The sequence below is a fragment of the Phacochoerus africanus genome, chromosome 1 (genome assembly GCF_016906955.1).
Source record: "Phacochoerus africanus isolate WHEZ1 chromosome 1, ROS_Pafr_v1, whole genome shotgun sequence".
Classification (NCBI taxonomy): domain Eukaryota; kingdom Metazoa; phylum Chordata; class Mammalia; order Artiodactyla; family Suidae; genus Phacochoerus; species Phacochoerus africanus.
The window spans coordinates 159694858-159722807 of NC_062544.1; the positions used below are offsets into that span (position 1 = coordinate 159694858).

The 27950-nt window shown below is 37.9% G+C and overlaps 1 protein-coding gene across 4 annotated transcripts in view; it reads right to left on the bottom strand.

Annotated features, from left to right (window-relative positions):
- Positions 1–27950, bottom strand: part of PIK3CB (phosphatidylinositol-4,5-bisphosphate 3-kinase catalytic subunit beta) — a 178604-nt gene continuing 150654 nt past the window's right edge. For all 4 annotated transcript variants that reach the window (XM_047783338.1, XM_047783354.1, XM_047783345.1 and 1 more), the window contains 8 exons: positions 25955–26133; positions 24735–24844; positions 23389–23467; positions 10462–10629; positions 9325–9448; positions 3536–3681; positions 1896–2028; positions 1–1510 (listed from right to left, as the gene is read on the bottom strand). In XM_047783338.1, coding sequence (XP_047639294.1) covers positions 1373–1510; positions 1896–2028; positions 3536–3681; positions 9325–9448; positions 10462–10629; positions 23389–23467; positions 24735–24844; positions 25955–26133 — 1077 coding nt within the window. In that variant the 3' untranslated portion in view covers positions 1–1372. The remainder of the gene's footprint in view (positions 1511–1895; positions 2029–3535; positions 3682–9324; positions 9449–10461; positions 10630–23388; positions 23468–24734; positions 24845–25954; positions 26134–27950) is intronic.

Consider the following 27950-nt stretch of genomic DNA (forward strand, 5'->3'; position numbering starts at 1 on the left):
CATCCCAAGAGCAGCCAAAACCAGCTCACCCATTTATTTGACTGAGAACATTAAAGAGGACAACAAAATTAAACCATCTTTAATAAAATTCCTATAGAAAACTCAGTCGCAGGGCAAATACTCAGTTCTCTTTCCCATGTCATTGAGGATTGAGAGTTCCCAATAGTCTTTGGAGAATAAGCAGTAAGTTTTGCTGGATGTTGCCAGTACTCAGAAAAAGCCTCCATTTACACATTCAAACCAGTAGTTCCTATTGCACATATGAACATTATCTGCCATCTAGCACCCTAAATATATGGTACCTCAACAAATAAATTAAAGAATTCCATGTGGCATGAAACATTTCAATTTGAGCTAATATCCTTGAAAAATCACATTATTACAAGTTTTAATAAATACAGTAAGAACAGCTGGCATTTTACTAAAATACTAAATTTTAGGTCTGGAGTTTATTCCATAAATAGTTTCCTTTTCATTTGCTTTCTGTCTTGGATAAATTTGCTCAAGTATTATACTCTATGAAGTGAACTCTTTCATAGAACCATGTAAAAACTGTATTAATATGTGCCTCATTATAGAAGCAGCTGGAAGAACTGGATCATATAGTTAACTAAAAAGTAACTTAGGAAAAAGCTCTGCTTTTGTAAAACTTTAAAACACAGGCTGAAGAAAACCAAAATAACATCCTTTTACATAGAACTCCCACTAGAAATTTTATAAATATATATGCAGCATAAATTAAATTATATTTGCCTCACCAGTAGATTTGCAGCAAGTCTGGCTGGAATGATGCTATCATGGTAGATAAATATAAACAAAAGAATTAATGTTTCCATAGGTTTAAAAGATTTCTTTTGAAAAATAATCATAACTTCAAGTTATATTATAATTTGTAGTTTACACAATTTAAAAAGGGAAGAAAGATAGCTTTCTTTTAAGCCTCATTTGGAAAGTAAGAACAGCTACTAGTCCCAAAGTATGGATAAGTTGGCTGAGTGATAATACTTGGTCACAATATGAAAAAGAAGTGTTTACACCTTTCCAGAAAAGTACCAAATACATTAAAAAAAAAAAAAAAAAAGACGAAAAACAATCTCTAGTAGCATTCCTTGGCGTGCAAAGTCAGCAGGAAATGATTATCCATAATGTTGACAGTTTTCATGATGAATCTTGGAAGCATTCAAAAAGCAGAGGGTAGTAATCAGGGATTGTTCATATTAGGTTCTGTGGGATGCCTTGTTCTTAATTTAACTCTGGGCTCCAGATTTCATTCCCTTTATAACATCTCTGGCAGGGTCACGTTCAGTTTAGTGCAAGTGCAAAACAAAAACTAAACAAAACCAACAAATACATTAGGAGCAAAGGCTGATCACTAAGATCTGTAGTCTTTTCGCACTGTATGGGCCATCCAGTTCACTTTAGTAGTCCAGCTTTCCCTGAGTGCCTCATCAAATTTTTGCTTAAATTGCTTGAGTGCTTCTTCTTCACTCTTCCCTAATGCAAGAGAGTCCTGAAAATAAAGAGGGAAAAAAAATCTGATTTCACACCTCTGTAGTGATGTGCAAATTTCAAAGTCTGCAGGGGACTAGCTAGGTCATGCCTCCCAGTCACCATCAAGCAATGTACCCCATGTTTTTATTTAAATGCCATGTGCAGGAGGGAGAATGAACACCAAAGTATGGTGATAACAAGACATTTGCCAAAGGATTTTGAAGATGAAATGAATTTATGATTTCTGCAAGACAACTATTCAGGAGCTTGCTACTACCACTCCTGGATAAGAATCATCTCACAGCAAATGACCTTGTTCCACTCCCATCAAATGTTTGAAGGAAATAGTTAGAGCTGAGCTCTTTGCCCACAAAATCCAATATACAAAGAAAAGAGGTGTGTACCTTAAGATACTGTATATCCTTGACTGATGTGAGCTCAGGAAGCCCTGCAGTCAACATCAGTGCAAAGAGAGTGATGAAGAGATTCCCATGCCGTCGTAAAATCAGATATGCATCCTCACAACATTGGCGGAACCTTTCGTTTACGCAGCAAATCATGAGAGTATGATGTTAGAAGTGAGATAACAAATTTCATAGAGCAAAATAAGAGAGATACAGCTAGACTTTCCATAAGAGCTGGAAAATTTCTATTGAACTAAACATTTGCTTCTGAGTTCCACTTCTTAGAAAACTGTCCCAGGACAAAAATTTGCATAAATAAATCAAACTCTCTAAAACAATACATATCTTTAAAAAATAAAACTAAATAGAAATTCTATGATTAAAGATCATGTAACACTTAATCTAGGCTTTTTAATCCTATGAGACACAAAATTAATTATAAAACAAGTGGTAATTATAACCCCTAAGGATTTTTAACCATACTTCTAGATTCTAGATTTGTGGTCTGACTCCAGAGACTTAATTTCTTTGATGCTACCCAAATCAGCTTTTGCAAGTGCTTTTGCACTTCACCTTCCTGTCATCTTGCCTTCCCTCTCTCCTCTTCAAGGTGGTCATTCAATAGGATAATTCAATCCTATCTCACTAATTTTGCCAAAGAGAAAAATGGATCCAGAAGTATATTCTACAGAAACCCAGGCAGAACTAAAAATAATAATAGCAATCATCTGGTAAGCATATGGTATGAGCTGGTCACATCATATAACATGTCATTATTAAAACAGCCCTGAAATGTAATTATTTTTGTCCCATTTAAAATGAAGTTAACATTGACAAGAAGACAAGTAATGTGCAGGGAAACGTTCAAATAGCAAGGGATAGATAAGAGATTACAAAGTCTGTTCCTAAATCTTGACACACACACCCTTTTTTTTGGCTGTATCTGCAGCATTTGGAAGTTCCTGGGCCAGGGATCAAATCTGAGCAGCAGCTGCAATCTATGCCACAGCTGTGGCAAAACTGGATCCTTAACCTGCTGTGCCACAGCGGGAACTCCTAGACCCTGACTCTCGTACTGTACTTCACATAGAATGACAGCAAAATGCCAGTCCCACTCAGCATCTAACAAATGTCATAACAGTTTTTTCTTATACAGGTAAAAGATGGCATACTACTGGAGTAAAACACAGTAATTTATTTCAGATTTCTAGCATTTTGTTTGTTTTCTTTTTTTCTCTCTTTTTTTTTTTGTCGTCTTTTTAGAACCACACCTAAGGCATAGGAAATTTCCCAGGCTAGGGGCTGAATCAGAGCTGCAGCTGTGCCATGGCCAGGGCAATGTGGGATCTGAGTCAAGTCTGTGACCTACACCATAGCTCATGGCAATGCCGGATCCTTAATCCAATGAGTGAAGCCAGGGATCAAACCCACATCCTAGTGGATACTAGTCCGGTTTGTAATCTGCTGAGCCACAATGGGAATTCCTGTTTCTCTTCTCTGAATCAGAACATGGATCTGATAGGTAAATTCCCCCAAAGCCGCCTGTTAGCAGACTATCTCCCCAATCTAAATATACCTCTCAGCTGGTCAGATAACAATATATTAGATGTGTTTACCCTTGGCACAAGGACAATGCTTACCGGCCAAACTTTTCCGTGTTTCCTGTCTTTCCTTGTTGGATCACATGAATGAAATCATAGGTAAGAATAAAAGGCACTCGCTCCCTTTTAATGCCAAATTTAGACTTGAAATTTCCAAGAATATGTCCAAAGTCAATGTGGAAGAGCTGGAAAACAAATGGGATATAATTTCCCCCTTTGTTCTGGTGGGTTCCAAATAAAAAGGCAAGACCTCAGCAGTCCTAGATCCCCAAGCACTACATCCAACATAATAGGAGCTCTTCTCTCTTTTCACAGCCTTCTGGATCACTTGGGAAAAGTGTGCTTCTGATGTTCACAGATCATTTATACTCAATAATAACCCTGATATTAAACTGCATATAACCAGTGGGAAAGACGAATCTTTAAAAGGGAAAATACATCCAAATAATAAACATTGATTTTTAAAAGTCAAATAGTTTTACACAAAGAAGCAAACCAAAAAGAGAAGACCTCTTTGTCCCACCAGTTCCCTCACCACCTTAAGTGTCTCTACTTAGAGGGAACTTCTCCCCATTCTTTCACATGTTTTTCCTGATAGCTGCCCCCATTTCTCTAAATAGCATGTTTGTACTTATTTTTTACTTCCTAATTTTCAACCATTATGGATGGTACAGATTTAGTACTCTTGTGCTGATGTAACACCTCACAATGGAGCACACTATATCAAAACTTCTGGTTAAATCAACATTCAGTGTTTATATTGCTCAAATATGGAAACACATTTCAAAGCTGAGCCATGTGGTAATGGTACATACACTACAACAACATTTCCTTTTTTGTTAATCTTTTTCCTTGACAAAACTTTTTTTTTTTTTTTTGGTCTTAGTGTTCAGTGATCTGATCACTAATTCTTCAAAAAAATCTTAAAAATCTAAAAATCATTTCAAAATAGTTTCCCACATGGTCAGGTAATCTGTTAGCTGCTGTCTGGGTGGGCTGCTCTCCAGACCTGCCACAGAATCATCACCCTGGGTTCAGCCTTCACCCTCTTCCCATTTGGAGTCCATTCCTGTTTCCCAATCCCATACCACTTTCTCTTTTGGTGTAGGCCAGGCTTTCTCAATATTGGCACTACTGACATTAAGGACCCTATAATTCTTTGTTGTGAGATTCTATCTTAGACACTAGACGGTTTTCAGCAGCCCCCCTAGCCTCTACCCATAGATGCCAGTAGGCATCCCCCCTCCCAGTCGTAACACCCAGAAATGTCTTTAGGCATTGACAAATATGCCCTGAGTGCAAAAGCACCCCAGCTGAGAACCACTAGTTTAGACCCTTGTTGGTTTTTTTAGTTGTTTGTTTGTTTGTGGTTTTTTTCCACTGTGCCTATGGCATGTGCAAGTTCCGGGGCCAGGGATCAAACCTGCACCACAGCAGTGACCAAACCAGGTCCTTAACCTGCTGAGTCACCAGGGAACTCTCAGTCCCTTGTTTTGATAGATGCCCTTATTCTAGCATTCTCCTGAAAAAAAGATGAAGAGGAGGTACAGCTTTTGAGACCTTGTTATATTTGAAAATGACTTTATTTTACCTTCATACTTGACTGAAAGTTTGGTATAGAATTCTGAGTTAAAAATAATTTTCTCTCAAAAGCATAAAGATTAATTTCCACTGTCTATATACTTTCCGACACTGCTAGATTCCTGACTCCTGAACTCTGGTATGTGGCCTGCTATGTGTGTTTTTTTGGGAAGGTTTTAAGACCTTTGCTTTATGCTTAATGCACTGAAATGTTATGGGGATGGGCATTATTAGTGAGGGTCTTTTCACCCACTGGAAAGAAAATTTTGTGACCTTTTGATTGGATATTCATGAATATCAGCTCTGAGGAAATCTTTGTATTATTTGCGTGGTAAGTTCCTTCACTTCCCTTCCCTTGTGTGCTCTTCCTTCTGTAATTTTCATTAGGCTAGATGGTGAACCTCCCTGAACTGATTCTCTATCATTTCGGGATCCTCTTTCTTCTACTTATCAGATACTTTGGTCCTTTTGGGGATGTTGAAGGACAATATATAACATGGTGCCTAAAAAACAGAATCTGGGCCAAACTGCCTGGATTTAAGTCCTGGTATGTCCACTTTCTGTCGTGTCAATTTTCTCACCTGTAAAGAGGGTAATACTAACACTTGCTCTCTAAGGTTGTCATAAAGATTAAAGGAATTGACATACATAAAGAACTTATGGAACTGTGCTTCCCACAAGAGTTCAAGAAATGTCAGTTGAGGAGTTCCTTTGAGGCACAGTTAAGGATCTGGTGTCACTACAGTGGCTTGGGTCACTGCTGTGGTGTGGGTTCAATCCCTGACCTGGGAACTTTCACATGCCAGGAGCACAGCCGAAAGAAAGAAAGGAAGGAAGGAAGGAAAGAAGGAAGGAAGGAGGGAGGGAGGGAGGGAGGGAGGGAGGGAGGGAAAGAAAGACGAAAGAAAGACAAGAAAGACAAGAAAGAAAGAAAGAAAGAAAGCAAGCAAGAAAAAGAACGAAAGAAAGAACGAAAGTAAAAGTAAAGGGAAAGAAGGAACGACTACGGCAAGACCGAAAGGAAGAAAGAAGAGAAAGAAAGAAACAGAAAGAAAGAAAGAAAGAAAGAAAGAAAGAAAGAAAAGTTAGTTGATCTTGAATTTAAACTTCTATTTTAATTTTATTGTTCCTCTCTTTTTTTTTTTTTTTTTTTGTCACACCCATGGCATGTGAAAGTTCCTAGGCCAGGGATCAAATCTGAGCAGCAGCTGTGGCAACACTGGATCATCCTTAACTCACTGTTCCAGGACAGGGATTGAATCTGCCACCAGGTAGACAACATCCTTAACCCACTGTGCCATGGCGGGAACTCCTATTTGTTCCTCTTTTTAGTTTCCAAGGATTCTATTTTCTGATTTTTAAAAACATAGACACAATGTCTTTTTTGTTTTTATTTTTTTAATCATCCTCTATTTACGGCAGTTAACTCTGTTTTCCCAGTCCTTTTCCCCCCCATTTTGCTTGCTTTAGTCCCTATCTTTCACAGTGGAGCTCTGCCTCAAATGTCTTATAATCCCTGAATGAACATTCACATTTAATAATGAGTCTCCAAAAAGATGAATGAAAAATCTATGGACATAGTAGGATTGTTGATCAGTGGGTTTCCTTGGAAAGTAACTGGGGAGAGACCTCCACTGTCAGGTCTAAAAGCCCTTTCACTGGAACCAATCCAATTCTCTTGAGAAGAACTATCTAGTCTCTTGTGAGAGTGCAAATACATACCTGGTTGCTAGTGTTCTCGTAGCAAAGCAAGCAGGAGTGTGTGGGAACCATACTATTTAGCATGCCAACTTACACTTCATCCTCATTTTTTTTTAAGCTTTTTATTAATTAATTTTTTTTTTCCCACTGTACAGCAAGGGGATCAAGTTATCCTTACATGTATACATTTTTTTCCCCCACCCTTTGTTCTGTTGCAACATGAGTATCTAGACATAGTCCTCACATCCTCATTTTTAATATGGCCCCTTACTCTTAGCTTCTATAGAACTTGGTTGTCCTTGAGTCAGAAGAATTGGTTTCTTCAGGAAATAAATCTTCTAACCCTTCTTGGAGTTGGAAAGGAGACATGAGCACCTAATTGCTCCATTTATAAACTGCCAGTCAATCCTATTTTCAGCCTCTTCCCCTTTGCTCACCTTCAGCAGCATCTATTCCTTTCTTTTCTTTTTATAGCCACACCTGCAGCATATGGATGTTCCTGGGCTAGGGGTCAAACTGGAGCTGCAGCTGAGGCCTACACCGCAGCCATGGCAACACTGGATATGTGCTGCATCTGTGACACATGCTGTAGACTTGTGGCAATGCCAGATCCTTAACCACTGAGCGGGGCCAGGGATTGAATCCACATCCTCAAAGAGATGTTGGGTCCTCAACCTGCTAAGCCACAATGGGAACTCCTTCAGCAGCATCTAGTGCCTCTGATTCCAGGCCTTTTCTTAGACTCACACACCCTTCCACAAGTAGACATTCTCTCAGCTATGCTAAGTCATTGCCATTTTTCCATTTTGCTTTCTCTCATCCCCAAATCTGTTGATGTCTTTCGCCCACTGTGCCTCTTTGCCTATTATCTTTGACTTTCTGGGTTTACATATTTCTTATTTCTCAATATCATATTAGAAGGGCCTGAGGAAACAATGGAGAAAAATCTGTTTTGACCTAATTAACCAGAAGTCCAAGGGAATCTTTTTAGGTGTGAACACAAGGTTCAATTCTCAAAGCCCACACCAGATCTCCAAGGAAGTGTAAAACTCTGGGTCCCACCTAGAGCCAGAAGTTTATATAGTGATTCAGAGATTTTTATTCTGGAATGCCTTTAGTGTCAGAGAATTCCAAGGGTGGCCAAACCGAAAAACATCTCATTATTTTATTTGACTTTGCTTAATGTAAAAGAATTTTACAAACAAAAGTCACTCTGAAGAATGAGACATTTTTCATTTCAAAATTAAGAGCTTCTTTATATTAAATAACCTGGTTTGGAGTTCCCGTCATGGCACAGTGGACTAGGAACCATGAGGTTGCAGGTTCGATCCCTGCCCTTGCTCAGTGGGTTAACAATCTGGTGTTGCCATGAGCTGTGGTATAGGTCGCAGACGTGGCTCGGATACTGCGTTGCTGTGGCTCTGGCATAGGCCAGTGGCTACAGCTCCGATTAGACCCCTAGCCTGGGAACCTCCATATGCCACAGGAGCAGCCCTAAAAAACGCAAAAAGACAAATAAATAAATAAGTAACCTGGTCTTGGAGTTCCCACTGTGGCCTAGTAGGTTAAGAACCTGACATAGTGTCCATGAGGATGTGGGTTCAATTCCTGGCCTCGATCAGTGGGTTAAGGATCCAAAGTGGTTACAGATGAGGCTTGGATCTGGAGTTGCTGTGGCTGTGACATAAGCCAGCAGCTGCAGCTCTAATTTAACCCTGAGCCCTGAAACTTCCATATGCCTCAGGTGTGTCCATTTAAAAAATAAATAAACAAATAAGTAAAAATAAATAACCTGGTCTAGTTCCCCGGCTACCCCCAAGTGATATCACTCTACTCTATTTCTCCTTACTTCCAGATATGATTAGACTTGATATTCTAAATGAAAAAAAATGGCTCAAGTGGGATTCGTCTCAATTATTTTTGGTGTTTTTTTAAGCATTGGTTGTCTTCTTTAAAGTTAATACATCCTGTGCATTATTTGTTCGTTCTACTCTTAGGTACATATTGTCCCCAGTACAATTTCTTTTTTCTTTTTTTTTTGTCTTTTGTCTTTTTTTTAGGGCCACATCTGTGGCATATGGAGGTTCCCAGGCTAGGGGTCTAATCTGAGCTATAGCTGGGCGCTATGCCAGATGTGAGCCGCCTCTTCGACCTACACCACAGCTCACGGCAACACCAGATCTTTAACCTACTGAGAAAGGCCAGGGATCGAACCCACAACTTCATGGTTCCTAGTTGGATTCATTTCCGCTGCGCCATGACAGGAACTCCGCCAGTACAATTTTTTATACTGAAGGAATAGGTCACTTGTAAATAACTGCAATAATTTTTTTTAACATTTCAATAAATGCTTATCACCTAACTTTAGGCAAACAAACCAATATATGAAGGAGATGGTATATGAAACAAGGGGTGGGAAATAAAAGGAAAGACAAAGACATAACTCTGAGAATCATAAGAAATCTGACTGAGTTTCCCAAGAAACTGTGCTGCTCATATGTAAGAGCATCACTGAGGCCCGTGGCAGACTCTGGAAAGCAGCTTACCTGGCCAGTTTTTTTGACCATGATGTTATCACTATGTCTGTCACCAATCCCAAGGACATAAGAAGCTACACAGTAGCCGGCACAGGACAGGGTAAACTCCTCAATGGCTCGGTCCAGGTCATCCCTGAACAAGGGGAAAAAAATAGCAGCAAGAAAGGTTTTCAGCCTCCAATGTATGGGATGGACCCAATCCACACTTCTGTTTCCTCTTTAATGTAAGGAGAACTGCAACACAGAGCTGCCAAAACCATATGAGTTGAAGATGCTAGATCAGCCAAGAAAATGTGGATGATCATCAGAGGAGCAGGGCAGAGAGGAGTCAGCAGGAGTCATCTGATAACTGGACCTCAGCCATTCAAAATGCTGTGTCCTGGGGCTCATGTTTCAGTGGCGATAGTGGTAGGTTCATATGCATAGTAATGAAAGGACACCATCGGTTTTGCTGGATGACACCGGGCTTCAGAACATTTTTGTAGTTTTGACCAAAGACTAGAATTTCATACTGAAGACTTCGGTATTGCAGTTCCAACCATTTAAGTCACTGACTTAAATCAAAACTGACTAATATAGACCCTTTAAGGACAAGGCGCTAAAAACAAAATTTGAAAACTAATTCTCACATACAAGTTCTTGGATTTTGACCATGATAAAATTTCAGTCTGACTTCAGAGTCTTAAGCCAAAAATACTTGAGGTGTTTTCCCCTTCCTGTAAAATTCCTTCATTTCCTATGTATTAGCACTTTTCCAACACAATAACACAATTCCTAGTGTTGTATTTTTTAGTTTGGCAAGATCAGTCTATAAAGTCACTAAATTCTATTATAAATATCTACTGAAAACTTACCTAGTTCATACATTCACATAATTACAGAAGTTCATGCACTTAAAAAGTTATATGTTATTTGTTAAATACTTAAATTCTTAGCTTTTAAAATGCTGCACAGCTCTGAAATTTGATCTAGATGAAGTAGAATTAATTGTCTGTAAGACTTTAGGAAGGCCTATTTGTCATTTTGATCTAACATGAAGTGAAGCAATAAATAACACTAGTATTTCCTCTGGGACACTGAGGATTCTAACAATTATTTGTTTGACTGTTTGTTCAGAAGAATGAAAATCAAACAAAATACACTAACCCAGAATTGTATTCTTTAAGCCAGTTCAGAAGGGCATCTTTGTTGAAGGCTGCTGCTGCAGCCACATTGCTACTGTTCAGCTGAATGTCAGCAATTGTTTCAGAGGTGCTCACAACTTCAATGAGGCCAGAGCGGTCTCCTGTTGCTAAACAGCCATAAGGCAGCATCCTGAAAAGAAAAAATGGGCATAAAGTGCATGTTATCCATAAAATGAAACACTGACAGAGTAAGTTTTTTCTTTGATTTTTTAGAAGTTTTACTACTATTGACATCTTTGCCACTATTGTATCAGTCATATGGAAAAACAATAGTTTCACCTTCTGTTAGAGAGTAAATATCTTGGTCAACAGACAGTAATTTATTAGAACTCCAATGTGCTAGCTAAATGTAGAATCTGTTATCTAATTATTCTGGAGAAACATTCTATTTGTTTGTGAAGGTGGAGAGAAAAATTTGTTGTGAAGGCAGATCGATAAAGTCTTTCATTTTTATCCTAAATTCTGGGGAAGGGAACCATCCTTCACAGAGCACCGGGTATGCCACACAGCGGGTTAAGCACTCTATACCTTGGTTAACACCTTCCAGTTGTTCAAGCCTAAAACCTCAAAGTAATCTTTGACTCTTCCTCTCATGCCGAATATTTATCTATCATGAAAATGCATACAGTCTAAGTACTTCTCTATCTCCATCCTTCATTCTGCTACCACCCCAGTCTAGGCTACCATCAACTCTAATTCAATTATTCGGGTTTCCTAATTAGCCTCTCTGATTCCACAGAATAGAATGTTCTAAATGGAACAGCACCATAATCCATTTAAAATATATTCAAGTTGGAAGTTCCTGTTGTGGCTCAGCAGTAACGAGCCCTACTAGTATCCATGAGATGTGGTTCGATACCTGGCCTTGCTCAGTGGGTTAAGGATCCGGCATTGCCATGAGCTGTGGTATAGGTCGCAGACATGGCTCAGATCCAGCATTGCTGTGGCTGTGGCAGTAGCTGGCATCTGTAGCTCTGATTCGACCCATAGCCTGGGAACTTCCATATACCACAGGTGTGGCCCTAAAAAGCAAATATATATGTATGTCATTACATTATATATGACAAATACTCATGTCATTCCCCTGACTGAATTTTCTGCAATGGTTTCCCACCTGAATAAAAGCCAACATACTTGCAGATCAAAAGGCCTTCACCTAGTCCCCCTTCACCTCTCCTAGAATCTTTCCCTTGCTCACTCTGTTCTTAGTACACTGGCTCCCTTGCTATTCTTCAAACATTATCAGCTATAACACCCTCTCATTCCTTTATCTGTGCTATTTCTCTGCCTGGAACATTCTTCTCCAAGACAACTACTCGGTTGATTCCCTTAGCTCTTCGAAATCTTTGCTGAAATGTCACAGTCTCAGTAAGGAATTCCTGGATCATTCTATTTAAAATAGCAGCACTGTGACCTACTACCTGCCGTCTCTTCCCTGCTTTATTTTCCTCTACAGCCCTCAACACTATCCAACATCCTGTACATTTTATTTACATGTTTGTTTATTGTTTCTCTCCACTATTAGGACGTAAATTCTATTAGGAAGGGATAATTTGTTCACTGTGTATCCTCAGTATTAAGAATGTGCTTAGGTACAAAAGAGGCACTCAACAATTATTATTATTATTATTTTTGTCTTTTTGCCATTTCTTGGGCCGCTCCCGTGGCATATGGAGGTTCCCAGGCTAGGGGTCGAATCAGAGCTGTAGCCGCCAGCCTACACCAGAGACACAGCAACGCGGGATCCGAGCCTCGTCTGCAACCTACACCACAGCTCACGGCAATGCCGGATCCTTAACCCATTGAGCAAGGCCAGGGATCGAACCCGCAACCTCATGGTTCCTAGTCAGATCTGTTAATCACTGAGCCACGACAGGAACTCCTCAACAATTATTTTTGAATGAACTAAATTTAATAACAAAATCCCTGTAAGTTCCCAGTTTTACAAATGAGATAAAAATGTTCTCAGGTCTCTCTTAGCCATTTTGAGAATTTCCTTTGTGAATTAGCTAATCATACATCCTTGTCTATTTATTAAAGTCAAACATTTTCCTTAGAGATGTGTGGGAATTCTTTTACATATTAATATTATCCTTTTCTCATCCTGGTTATAAACATTTTCTTCAGTTTTCTAAAAACTGTATTATCACTACAGCAAATCCAAAATAGAATAAGATACTTTTGAAAGTTCAAATATAAGTCAGGTGACTATAGAAAATGTAATGAATGGATAGAATTCATGGATTCCAAACATATATGGGTACAGCTATGTGCAAAGTACTGTGTTAGCTGCTGGTGACACAGAAATGAGCAAGAGGGGCAGTCCCTCCTCCCACTAATCAGACAAACCATAGATCCACAATGTGCATGTGACTGCTGCATGAATCAGAAGTGCCATCAGAACATGTCAAGAGTCAAGAAAGATCTCTGTGAGGAGGAAGGACACCATGGATAGAGGAAAGTACAAAGGGGTGCAAAAAGCCAAGTGAAGAGAAATGTCAGTGTTGGAAAGACCATCCAGAGCCCTATCTGTCATGTGAGGATCTTACCGAGAGAGAGAGAGAGAGAGAGAGAGAGAGAGAGAGAGAGAGAGAGAGAGAGAGAGAGAGAGAGAGAGTGTGTGTGTGTGTGTGTGTTGGGGAATGCATGAGTGTGTGAGTGCATGTAACAACCAGATAAAAGAAGAGTTTCATTAAACAGTTCCTAAATTTCCTTCCAATCAACAATTCAATAATTTTATGCCTCTTTAAGAACATTCCTAGTTCTAGCAAAGTATGGTTGGAATCAAAATTGTCAAACTACATCTTAACAGCCTGATATACCAACAGACTGCTTTACAACTGCATTATTTATTTATTTCTCTCTCTTTTTTTAAAGTTTACCCTTCACTAGGAAAGGTAGCTATGGAGCATGAAAGTTTTTACCAATACCCCTGTCTTTATCATGACACAACACATGTGAAGTAAACACTGTCCAGTTAAAGCACACTTTGGCTCACTTTCCTACATCTCCTCCCACCCCACTTGTGGCCAAACTGGGCAAAAATCCAACAACTTCCTCTTCAAAAGCAGACAATGATGAAAGCATTCAGTATCTTGAGGATGAAATGCTCACAATGGGAAGGAAAAAACATCCTTGTCATAGAGACAGTTTTGACAGAAGTCAAGCTGGGGACAAACTCTTAGGGCCCTAACCACCTTACAGGGGCCCTTTGCACTGAACTTCTTATAGAGGCCACAACAACCATTAGTAATGTTTATCTTCCTTTCTTAGACTCTCTGACCCAAGGAACAATTTATCTTTTCATTAGAGCAAGAATTGTAAAATGAAATAAATTCTATAGTACTGGGATGGCAGCCTCATCACTCTACTCTGAACGGGTATGGAGAGAGTTTTGTCTAGCTTTGACCCAAATCAATCCAAGTCTGAGTGGTACCTTAGCCCCTTGCCTCAAAAGGAAGAAAATACAACTCCTTGACCTAAGGCTTCTACAGCTTCCGTCTTCTTTGTTCATCCCTCTAACTGATATCAGTGTCATTAAAGAATTACTATACAGCTCTCCTCAAACAGAAGTAAACACCATAGATGAAATTCAGATATAAAGTCATAATGAAGACAACTCCAAAATTCAATGTCACCTATAAGGGGTGGTGGGCGGGGGGGGGGGGGGGAACAGAATGGGATGGAATTGTCAAAACTACCAAAACCCAGACAGAGTGACATGCAGACAAGCTAATACACTTGACAGAAAAGGCTGATTACCTATTTGTTGACCAAAGGTCAGAGTGTAAGCAGCTTTTAGAAGGAAAAAGCTTTTTATAGGAAGGAACTCTCTGTAAGAGACACCCTTTTGTCTTGTCACTAATCTTAACCTAGGCAACCCATGCTCAACTCATCTCAGGCCCTAGCACACCTTTCAAATTACACTATGCCTTACTTGCTGGTTTTGCTGGTTCTTTCCATAAATCAAAGAAGTATAAATAAAGAATAAGTAATTAACAGATGACCAGATCTCTTCTCCAGATTCCCCTTAAGTAATTTCAAGGACAAACTGTGTGAACAAGGTAGCATCTTGAAAGACCACAAGGAGTCAACAAAACTGCATATAAGCCTGTATACAGTGGGGGATGGTGACAACTCTGACCCCCGCCTCCATCTCAATGATTAACTGATATTACTTCCTGTTTCCCTTTAAAGTCTTTCATGGCTGAGCAGATTCTTCAGAGGTAGTTTTGCGGGGCACACTGAGTCCATCTCTCTAGACTGCTGGAATTCTGATCAAAAGCATGTTTCCTTTCTATCAACACTTGTGGAGTTCCTGTTGTGGCACAGTGGAAACAAATCCGACTAGTAACCATGACCTTGTGGGTTCAATCCCTGGCCTTGCTCAGTGGGTTAAGGATCTGGCATCGCCATGAGCTGTGGTCTAGTTCACAGAGGTGGCTTGGATCCTGTGTTGCTGTGGCTGTGGCATAGGCCAGCAGCTGTAGCTCCGATTCGACTCCTAGCCTGGGCCTCTATATGCTGCGAGTGCAGCCCTAAAAGAAAAAAGTGGAAAAAAAAAAAACAAAAAACCAACAAACAAAAAACCACATGTGAGTACTGATTTTGTAAGCAGTGAGGAACAGGACCCAATTCATTAACATAAGCATTCTAATATATTGGTGGCTTACAAATTGTTCTAATTTGGCATAGAAGATACCAAAAGAGTATCTTGAGATATTCAGAGAAAAATGAAAATAAGAAACAGATACTTTCATTCATGTTAACGTGGCACTTTTGCAGGTGCTAAAATATTCTGACCAATATAGAAATATTTAGAAGGTATCCTGACATTGAACTTTTTAAAAGACTTGACATTGAACTAAAAAGACTGTGTGCTATGTGAACCAGTTTAACCTGAACAGCTGGCCAAAAGGAAAACAAACTCAATAGGAACACTAGGGCACGTATATTTATAGAAACAGTAAAAAAAAGTTTGGTGGAAAAAAAAGCTATTAGTTTGAAAATGAACTCAAAAGAATTAAAGGCCTGCATATTTTTAAAACATGGGGTCAGAGTACAAAAAGTCAGCAAAGTTCTCACTGGACAGACAAGTTCCTTTTTCTTGTTAGATACACACTGCTTCCCCTCAGACAGATACCAGGTTTATTTCTAGCTCTCCCACATATGGCAGCCTCCCTCTGCCTGAGGTCACGATGAACTTCATCTGCTGTTAAATGTGCCTTACAGCTAAATATAATGGGTAAAATTTAAAAAGTAAGAGAAAAGAACTTGGTTGGGGGTTTCAATTGGGCTGAATGAACTAAGGACAAAGTCTTTAGATCAGCCTTTCATAATTAACAAGACTCATCACATGGCCAGAATCTGTTCTTAGCAAAGGAGCCCACTGTGTAGCCTATGCGATAACCTTGGAAAGAACCAAGGAGTTACAGCCTAAGCTTGCAAAGTTTCTCCCATTTTTTGTGGACATATACGGCAAAATCATTTTCATTAGGCTTTACTTTATAAAAAGAATCAATAAATTTTTAGTGGAATGAACCAGATAATAAATATTTTAGGGGCTATAGAACACTAGGTAACTAGCTCAGTGGTGCAGTTACAGCATAAAAGCAGCCACAAATAATATGCAAATAAATGGGTTGTGGCTATGTGCCAATTAACCCCCCCCCCCCAAGGAAGGAAGGAAGGAGGAAGGAAAGAAAAGAAAAGAAAAGAGAAGAAAGGAGAGAGAAAGAACGAGCGAGCAAGAAAGCCACACTTCTCGCGTATGTTTGCCTCAGGAAGAGTTTCTCACAATCACCCATTTCCCTCTTACCTAAGCAAGTATTTTTCTTTCTTTCTTTGTCTTTTGTCTTTTTAGGGCTGCACCTTCGGCATGTGGAGGTTCCCAGACTGGGGTAGAATCAGAGCTGTAGCTTCTGGCCTATGCCACAGCCACAGCAATGCCAGATCTGAGCTTCGTCTGCGACTTACACCACAGCTCATAGCAACACCGGATCCTTAACCCACTGAGCAAGGCCAGGGATGGAACCTTTTGCCTCATGGATACTAGTCAAATTTGTCTCCACTGAGCCACAAGGGGAATTCCTAAGCATGTATTTCTTACAAGTAAGTGACTGATGAAAAAATCTGCTACCTATTCAAAACTAACTATATTTTTACACAGCCATAATAGAGATTTCTGCTAATTTGTAACCAAATTCTTGTCATCTATAGTACTCAAAGGACCTTTTTAGATGAACTATAATCTCACTTCAGTCATACCTACAAGGCCCATGAAAGAAACAATACTCATAGCAAATTATTTTTTCTACCTCGACAGCAATGGAAAAGTTTATCCTGGAAGGATCTGATACTAGAAAACTCTTTCTTTTTTTAAAAAAAAATAGATAAGCACATATTTTGGGCACCAGAATACTTTGATAAACAAAGGGTTCCTATATAAGTCTTACCACAATTGTTCTCTCATTTAGACTGCTAAAATAATAGAACAATTGATACCAAGTTTAGAGTCTGACAGACCCCAATTTGAATCTAGCTCCACAACCACTTATTATTTTTGTAAACTTTGACAAATTATTTAAAATCCCTTGAGCTTTAATTTTCTCATCTGCTAAAAAGGAATAACAAAACCTCAGAGTTGTAAAGATTACATGACATCACACATGTGAAGAACCTAATACAACACCTAGAACTAATATTTAATTTTTTTAAAGTCACCGATTTTTGAGGGGGCCACACCCACAGTGTGCAGAAGTTCCTAGGCCAGGGATCAAACCTGTGTCACAGCAGCAATCCAAGTCACAGCAGTGACAACACCAGATCGTTAACTTGCTGAGCCACAAGAGAATTTCTAAAGTCACTGATTTTAAATATAAGTGCTTTAATTTTATATTCACAAAACTAATTATAACAACATACTGTGATAAATTTTGTTAGTTTTTTTTGTGTGTGTCAGGCGGTGTAAGCGTCCATACTATAACCTTCTGTCTGTTCAACATAAACTCTCTTTTTCTAAATTAAATTATAGTGGTCTTTTCCAAACATAGTAGGCTTGTATTCCTGTGATAAATGTGGAATCACTGGAGTTCCCATTGTGGCTCAGGAGTAATAAACCTGACTAGTTTCCATGAGGACATGGGTTCGATCCCTGGCCTCACTCAATGGATTGAGGATCTGGCTTTGCTGTGGCTTGTGGTATAGGCTGGCAGTTACAGCTCTGATTAGGTCCTTAGCCTGGGACTTCCATATGGCTTGGGTGCGGCCCTTAAAAAAAAGGGGGGTTATCACTGATTTCAGGGAAATTAGCATCCAATCATGTATTTCATATCCTTTGGCAACTATAAAATGTTAAAAGTACTTGAAAGACAGACTCTAAGATGACACTCAGAGAGAAAACTTACTACTTATATAGTTACCAGCAAAGATATTTAAGTTTTTTTATAATGGATAAAGTAAAAAAAGTATTAAAAATAGTTATGGTTAACAAAGAAAGAAAAAGAGACTTCTACATCACAGAAATATAGATTATACTTATTAGTGGCTCAGGAAGTTACTGACTTGGTTGACATTTTGGTACCCTTGATAAAGGAGACATAGTCTTGAACTCATGAGATGTAGGACCTAGACTTGAGATCCTACACAAAACTGGGGCTCTAAGAAGACTGTCAAATGTATAAAGAGAACTAGAAAAAGTCTGTTCCCTGATGAGAGGATATACCATTAAAGTCTGTCATCTAACCTTGGCCCTAGGTGGGCAATAAAAAAAGAGGGATTCATAAAAGTGCAAAAATCCAAGCCTTCTCACATCCTTATGACATTCAAATATAATATAAATACCTATGAGGTATGAGAGTCTGAAGGAAAAGAATTAACAAAAAACTGACTAATCGTGTGTAAAGACCTTGGGCAAAAGCACAAATTAAATGCAAACTCATTTTGGGGGGCAACTTTCAAACCTTAGGGAGCAAAGAACCCACACAGAAAACACAATCCCTACCACTAACGAATTCAAAACTAAACATTATTCACTACACAAGGAAATGAGTAAGATTAAGCAGATAAATGAAAAGGTGACAGATACCCTAAGAGATAAAACAGAACAATATGAAAGAAATCCTAAAATGATAAAAGGCATGAAAAGGAATAGAAAGCATAAGGGAAGTATAGTATTAAAAAGAGAACAGGCATGTGTATGACAAGGTGGGTTAAGGAACCAATGTTGTCACTGCAGTGGCTTGGGTCACTGCTGTGATATGGGTTCAATCCCTGACCCAGGAACTTCCACATGCTGTGGGTGCAGCAAAAAAAAAAGAGAGAGAGAGAGAGAAAGCTATACAACAACAAAATCAAAAACAACTCCTGCATAAAAACAGTTATTGAAATAAATACACTACTTTGATATACAAAAGATAAGACTATTGAAGAGATAATTAGTGGACTGGGAGATAGAATAAAAGATGCAGTTCCCATTGTGGCACAGTGGAAACAATCTGACTAGTGACCATGAGGTTGCAGGTTCACTCCCTGGCCTCGCTCAGTGGGTTTGGGTTAAGAACCTGGCATTGCTGTGAGCTGTGGTGTAGGCTGCAGATGAAGTTCAGATCCAGAATTGCTGTGGCTATGTGTAGGCTGGCAACTGTAGCTCTGATTCAACCCCTAGCCTGAACTCTAATAGTTTCTACTAGAGACAAAGATCACATTCACAATTCTGTTTCTTTGACCTGACTCAGATCTCATCCATTGTCAATTGCCTTTTAGTTGTAGGGTGTTTCTCAAAAATAATCTGAATCAACTGTTTAACATTAATATGCAGATTAATATGCAGATATTAAGTAAATAATAGCTGGGGTAAATGATAAGTTAACCAAAAAACTTAAAGGAAAACTGTGAAATGAGATATGTTTACAAGGAACAGTGAAAGACTACAATACATCCACAGGAATCTAAAAGCCACGTGCATGGCTACAGTTGCTTGCATTCCCCGGGCTGTGCAAATGGATAGGAAAGAACTTAGAAGGCCACAGTTTTCACCTCTTGCTAACTTTGAGGCTTTATACCAGTTAGGGCTAAGGCGCAGTTTTGAACTACCTGGCTGACTCCTGAAGGCACGCCCGGACATGTACACAGAACTACTCAGTAAAGACGGTAAGACTTAAAGATTCTAGGCATTTAAGGAAAGCTATGGCCAATCATTAGCAGACCAATACAATAAACAAGCAGAGAAGTCAGTGACCACACAAGACAATGAACAGAAACTTTTTAGTTGAAAAGTCATGAAGTAAACAGCAAAAAGCAACCACAAAAAGGGAAAGAATCTGATTTTCAGAGTTGCCAAATTTAAAACCCCTATTTAAACGATGTTTAAAGAACTAAAAGGAACCATGTTCGAGATCGAAATAGAAATATGAGAATGATGAATCACCAAATAAAAACTATAAATTTATAGAATTCATTTAAACAAACCAAATACCACAACATTTTTCACAGAACTAGAATAAATAGTCCTAAAATTTATATGGAACTGCAAAGACCCTGAACAGCCAAAGCAATCTTGAGAAAAAGAGAACAAAGTTGGAGGTATAACATTCCCAGACTTCAGACTATACCACAAAGCTACAGTCATCAAAACAGCATAGTACTGGCACAAAAACACATGTATAAATGGATGGTACTAAATACAGAACCCAGAAATTAACCTACACATATGGTAAATGTCTAAGACAAAGGATGCAAGAATATACAATGAAGAAAAGATCATCTGATGAATAAGTGAGGCTGGGAAAAAAAGATAGCTACATATAAAAGAGTAAAATCAGAATTTTTCTCACACCACATATATAAATAAACTCAAAATAAATTAAAGACCTAATTGTAAGACCCGAAACCACTGAACTCCTACAAGAGAATGTAAGCAAACAATTCCCAATTTCAAAACTTATTACAAGGTAATCAAAACTGCATAAACATAGGCATTCTTGTTTTGGCTCAGTAGGTTAAGAATGCAACATAATGTCTGTGAAGATACAGGTTCGATCCCTGGCCTCACTCAGTGGGTTAAGGATCCAGCACTGCCACAAGCTATATGTAGCACAGGTTATGGATGTGGCTAGGATCTGGTGTTGCTGTGGCTATAGTGTAGGTCGACAGCTGCAGCTCCAATTCCACCCCTAGCCTGGGAACTTCCATATGCCACAAGGATGGCCCTAAAAAGCAAAAAATAAATTAAAAAAAAAGACTGTACAAAGATAGACATGTAAGTCAATGAAAAGGAATTTAGAACTCATTGTTACATTCAATTCATGTTTAACAAGTGCCAAGATAATTTAATGAATAGTCTTTTCAACAACAGTGCTGAGACAATAGGATATCCAATACAAAATAAATGAAATGAAACTGATGACCTCCTAGATAAAGACTAACCAAAAATTTCAGAAGCATAGGTATAAATCTTCATGGACCTGGATTAGGCAATGGATTCTTAACCTGACAACAAAAACAGCAGCAAAAGAAAAGCCCAGGAAATGGCAAAAAGACAAAAAAAAAAAAAGAAAAAAAAAAGCTAATAGAGAAATGGATAAATTTTTGCATTTATTCAAAGTATTAATAGAGAATCAAAAACAACAAATTAGAAATTCACATATAATCTTGATAAATCACAAAAATATGTGATGAAAAAGTAAACTCTAAAGTTACATGTGATAATGATAGTATTTACTGCAAGTTCCAAATGTTCCACTGATACATAATATATAAAGCAGAAAAATATATATATTACAATTTAGAATAATGGTAAATTCTGAGATGTGAAAAAGCAGAAGAGGATAATAATGCATTAACTTTATCTATAGATTTAATTTTTTTTAAAAAAGTAAATATGGAAACATGTTAACATCTGTCTTTTAATGCTAAATAAATCTGGGTGTAAGATCACAAAAAATGTCAATTATCTTCTATTTTAACGTTTGAAATATTCTACAATTTTAAAAAATAAAATACAAAGAATTAGGCAAAAGATGAAGTTATTCATCAACAACCAGAATAGTTATAAATGTATGGACCTGTATTAGATCATGAAACATGTATAATATTCTTTTCCCTTCATTAAAAAAGGAGAACACAGCCACCACAGAAAACTAGAGAAACACCAACAAAAAAAGAAAAAGAGAGAAACAGGTACACAAAAGGGGTTGGGATGAGGGAACTGGATCACCCTTAATCCTACCATCCAGAAGTAATGTCAGTTTCTGTCAACATTTTAGTGTTATCATTTTTCAGGAATTTTTAATGTGGTTGAAATAATTATATTAAAATACTTGTTTTGCACCTCACTTATTTCATTTGACATTTGAAGATAAATACTTTCTCAAAGTGTTATTAGCAATTCTCTATAAACAATACTTTTTTGGCCATGCCCACAACATGTCTAAGTTCCCAGGCCCACGAAAGAACCTGCGTCACAGCAGTGACACAAGCTGCTACAGTGATAACACCAGATCCTTAAACCACTGCGAAGCAAGAGATCTCCTAAAGAATACTTTCAAATATTGGAGATATTTGATCATATGGGAAAGCTAATCATTTTATAAACCATTATCCTATTGAGCAAATGTTCAAAAGGGTGGCCCAAGGTTTATACTGTAAATAAAGCAAGGATGAATATCTTTGTGCATGTCTTTGTTCACATTTCTAATTTAAAAGTAAATTCTGGGAGTTCCCATCGTGGCACAGTGGTTAACGAATCCAACTAGGAACCATGAGCTTGCAGGTTCGATCCCTGCCCTTGCTCAGTGGGTTAACGACCCGGCGTTGCCGTGAGCTGTGGTGTAGGTTGCAGATGCGGCTCGGATCCCGCGTTGCTGTGGCTCTGGCATAGGCCAGTGGCTGCAGCTCTGATTCGACCCCTAGCCTGGGAACCTTCGTGTGCTGCAGGAGCGGCCCAAAGAAATAGCAAAAAGACCAAAAAAAAAAAAAAAAGTAAATTCTGGAAATATTAGATATAGGGTATAAATAAGCTTGATACTGCAAATTTTATATTAATTTACACTGGTATAAGACAGTATTTGTGTTTTTATTACCTTAACAATGTTCTAGACTACATTTCATTTAACAAAAATTGTGCTAGGTAATCAATGGTATCTAATTGTTCTTATCATTCATACCTCACTAGAACCAACAGTGTTTACAGAATTAGTTTGTTTTACAACTTGTATGAATACCTTTTCACATCTTTCCCCCATATTTATTTCTACGAGCTCTTTAAATATTTAGAATTACTATCCTCCATCCTGTTCATTATGAAAATAATGCCCAGTGTAAGGCTTAACTTTTAATTTTGTTTGTTGACATTCAAATCTTACATTTTTACATAGTTAAAAATTACATTTTGTTTTTAATTCTTTATCTTAAAAGATTTTATAATAATCAAACTTTAAAAAATTGATTATGTTGCCTTTTTATTTGTTGCCATAAACCAGCTCTGCTTACTGTCTACAAAAAACACCCTGAGAGCCCATCTGAACACTTGCCTTTCAAGAGAGTGGAGGGTTCAGTGTTACTTGGCTAAAGAAGAGGGGCAGGCCCCTTCTCTGGTTTATCACTCACATGATCACCAGTGCATCCCCCTTAAGACCGCCTTCAAAAATCACTGGTGGGAATATGACTCTTGCTATCACATGTATAGTTTTACATCTAATGAGGTTTCAGTAAGATAATGTATTTGAAAGCACATTGTAAACTATAAAGTGCTATATAAATATTATTATGAACAACAATCAATAATAATAGCAGGAAGAAAGGAATCGACAGGAATTTAATGTTGATTATTAAATTTTTGCTGTGGAAGGAATATAACTTGAGACAAAAATAAATTCACCAGAAATCTTACCTAAGATCCAGACCAGCTTCTTTCCAGAGTAAATCCATCAAGCGCAGCATTTGGAGTGTCAACATATCCTGCCGTAGGTCTAAGGGGAAAAAACCCTGCTTTATTATAAGTGCTTTCTACTTTATGCCTTATAACATTAACAACAGACTAGCTAATTCAGCCAGAATTAACTGGCTGGAAAAAAAAGACTGACAAATAATGGTTTTGTTAATTTTTTTCCCAAAACTTTAATGGTCACCACATTTATTATGTTAAATATTAGGTTTGCTGGTTAACATGTCCCCAAAATTATTTCAGAAATTGAGTTTCAAAATCTCTTTAGTTGTACTAACCATATGCATGCTTTAATACTGCTATGACATGGTAATGCTGTTTTATAGCATCCACACAATTCACACTAATTTTTTTTCCTTCTTGTTTTGTTTTTAGGGATGCACAAGCAGTTCTTAAGAATCACATGAGGAGTTCCCATTGTGGCGCAGTAGTTAACGAATTTGACTAGGAACCATGAAGTTGCGGATTTGATTCCTGGCCTTACTCAGTGGGTTGAGGACCCGGAGTTGCCATGAGCTGTGGTGAAGGATCCTGCGTTGCTGTGGCTACAGCTCTGATTAGACCCCTAGCCTGGGAACCTCCATATGCCGCAGGATCGGCCCTAGAAAAGGCAAAAAGACCAAAAAAAAAAAAATCACATGAGTAACTGCATGATGAGTTCACAAAAATGCAATAGTTGATTTTATTTATTATCATATCCAAGGATAATTTTCAGGTAAGAGGATGTGAAAGTACCGAATTTCACACAATGACATTTATATGGTCAAGTGGGGTTAAATGTCTAAGAAAACAATACAAGTTCTTTTTGATAAAGTTGTAAGCAGATACTATTCTAAGAACATTTTACTTAAGTTAACTTACTTAATTCCTTTTAATAAACACAACACAGAGATGCTATAATTCTCATGGCCATGAAGAACCTGAAGCTCAATGAATTTTACATGACTATGGCATCAATATCAAAATTGCTGTCACTGAAACAGGATATATGACTATATTATTTAAAATATTCTCTTGTATTTCACGAGCTTTTTACCAAAGGAGTAGACAACTCTATTTTGTAGGAAAAAAAGGAAGGTTTATTAGACCAAGGTTTGTAAATAAACTATAGAAATCATTTTCCAAGAGAAAAAAAAAGAATTTATGGCATGCCAAATTCAACTTTATAGCCATTGACAGCTACCTCTCGGCTGCTATTTGTTATGCATTTACATATCACCTTTCAGAAAAACCAAAAGACAACAAATGAAAAATACTAAGGAATATGGCACTGTAAAAACTTCAGTACATACCATCACCATTTTTAAAAATCACTCCAATTGAATCCTCACCAAACACCTTGTTGTTGTACACAAGCCATAAAGGCTTCATTTTGGAATCCATATATTTACACTTTTCAACACTGAAAACAAAAAAAAAGGGAAAAATTAGCACACTTCAATTTAAAGATATGGTAAGACTGTAATGTTGCCATGATAAATTAACGGGAAAAATCCTTCGTGAAGACCTGTTTTATTCAGGTCTAGAGATGTCAGAACTACAATATTTTCTCTTGGTAGAAAAGCAACAAGGACCATAGTCTTGGCTGGCATGAAGAGATGCCAGATGAACTGCACTGAAAACCCAGATTTGCCCTTCTCACAACTGCACTTAAAATTCCTCCTTTTCTTTCCTTATTTTTCCTTGACTTTGTGTTTTTATACAGAGACAATAAAAAATCAGAATGTGGAGTTCCCATCGTGGCTCAGTGGTCAGTGAACCCAATTAGTAACCATGAGGTTGCAAGGGTTCAATTCCTGGCCTCGATCAGTAGACTAAGGATCCGGCATTGCTGTGAGCTATGGTGTAGGTTACAAAATTGGCTCAGATACCGAGCTGCTGTGCCTGTGGTGTAGGCCGGCAGCTGCAGCTCCAATTCGATCCCCAGCCTGGGAATCTCCATATGCCACAGGTACAGCCCTAAAATGACAAAAGACCAAAAAAAAAAAAAAAAAACCAGAATGTAACATTGGCTTGTGAGTTCATTCTTGATTTCTTAAAGAGAGATCAATTTTGAATACTGATGATTACAATTATCACTTTCCCGTTATTCCTAAGTGTAGGAAATAAAAAAATTAGTAAATGAATTTCCAAATTCTTTCAAAATCTTATTTTGAAACAGGAAAGTTATCTAGTAAACAGTCTATGATTGCTGCCAACATTTTAATTACATAGGTGTTTCAAGTCTTAGAAACTAGTAAAATAGAAAACAAATTTAATTATATACAATTGAAAGGAAATTAATTTGTATTAACTTTCACTAACCCCACAGGTACATTTAGCTAGAAGGCATACATCCTATTAAATACAAGAATAACTTCTGAAGACTTTACGATTTTCCTTCTTTAATTACATTCCACTTACTTAGGCTAACAGCTGGCCCCTCTGATCCCCTAAGGCAGTAACTCAGAAATCCCGTCTGTATTACTACTTAATGGGAGATCCACCAAGCACAGTACAGACAGTCACTTACTAGAGTTCTGAGAGGATGACACACGGATTCAGAGGTGACTGCAGGTCAGAGAGGGCTTCCCGGTAAGCACTCTGTTTTAAACAAGTATGCATGGCCTCTTTCCCTTTGGCTCTATTCAGCTTCATTGCATTCAGTTTGATTAAACTATTTAAAGTTTTTAATTTATTGAGTGCTTCAACCTGCAAAATAAGTTTCCCCACCACCAAAATTCACTTATATTAATAACAATACCATGTGATTACATTAGTAACCATTCCCCTTCCCCCCCCGACATACACACAGGACAACCAGTAAAAACAGTGCTTGCTTTATGACAAATACATTAGGTCCAACATAATTAATTAACTTGAATCACTTGTTACTTAAAGCACCATTTTTTCAAATATGTTTGAACCCTTTTCTTAAATAAGATCTTACAAAGTAAAGAAAAGAGACATAAATTGTAGGTAAAAGATAATTATGAAAACTTTACTCAGAACTCTGGAACTAACTGAATAAAAGAATTTGAAACACAATCTGAACCACTCTATTTGGCCAACTCTATTGTATGAAAGGAAAATCTATGTACCACGGAGTTCCCATTGTGGCTCAGTGTAAATGAATCTGACTAGTATCCATGAGGACACAGGTTTGATCCCTGGCCTCACTCAGTGGGTTAAGGATCTGGCGTTGCTGTAGCTGTGGTGTCCAGCTATGGCAGCCCAGCAGCTATGGCTCCGATTCAACCCCTACCCCAGGAACTTCCATATGCCATGCGTGTGGCCCAAAAAAGAAGAAACCCTGGGGTAGACATTCAACCTTAATATCTTTGCCATTACTCTTGTATGACATCTTCTCAGTATATCCTCTTTTTACTAACAGTATAAATTATTATACAGTAAAATGAATATGAATAGACAACAGAAGCTGTTGTTCAAGTCTAAATTATTTTGTTTTTATAATGAGGTAACTCTGGCTATCAAAAATTATGCAAATTTCAAAAATTATGCAAGTGGTACAATGTGAATCAACAATGGGTAACTGAATACAAAACTTGTGGTTTTTTGCTGTTTTTTTACCACACTTGTGGCATATAAAGTTCCTCAGCAAGAGACTGAATCCAAGCTGCAGCTGTGACCTATGCCACAGCTGCGGCAACACAGATCCTTAATCCTTTGTGCCACAGAGGGAACTCCTCAAAAAACATGTTTAAAAGTCTACTTTATTGCTTAATAACTAAAGGTCTTTCTATGTAGTATTATGTCAAATTCTGTAAGACCCATCTTCAACCAACCATAAAGCATTAAAAGAAACATTTTATCATTGTGTCACTAATACTGGAAATAAATGATAAAAACAGAGTATGTATATCTACATGTAAATTGCATTTAACAAGCATATAAAATATGTTTACAACAAACACTGTGAATACCATGGCTTGCATTTCCACAAACAGGAGATTTATTTTATACTATGTTTTCATTTCTGAAATTTGCTTCTGTGCAAGGAAACCACCAAGACTCTGTAGAGAGATGAATTCAGGCATGCAGTTTCTACAGACAGGCTAAGGGCCTGCTCACAGGAAACTAGGAAGGTTCTATGTAGCTTGATGATAAAATCGAGATGGGCTAAAGCTTGCCAAGTTAGCCATCTGTCAAAACCACAGACATCCCGTTTTTCAACAATTTCTGGAGTTGTACAAACACTGGTGAAAAGGGAACTAAGAGAAAAATGGGCTATGCACTCAGGAACTTTTTGAATTATTTCAAATTTGAATTTCTTCCATGTTTGTACAATTGTGAATTTTCAGGCTCTATCACTAATTATGTTGATATCCATTTCCTGGAACAGTGTTCTGAATACCCACATGGCCATAAGTCAAATGCTTTAAGTGTTTCAACACCTTGTCACACTTTAGGTTTACAGTGATAATAAGAAATGCCATGTGAAGGGTACAATCTTCCCCTGGCTTTTCATCAGTCAAGAAAAAGAGTAGAATAATGTAATCTAACATATG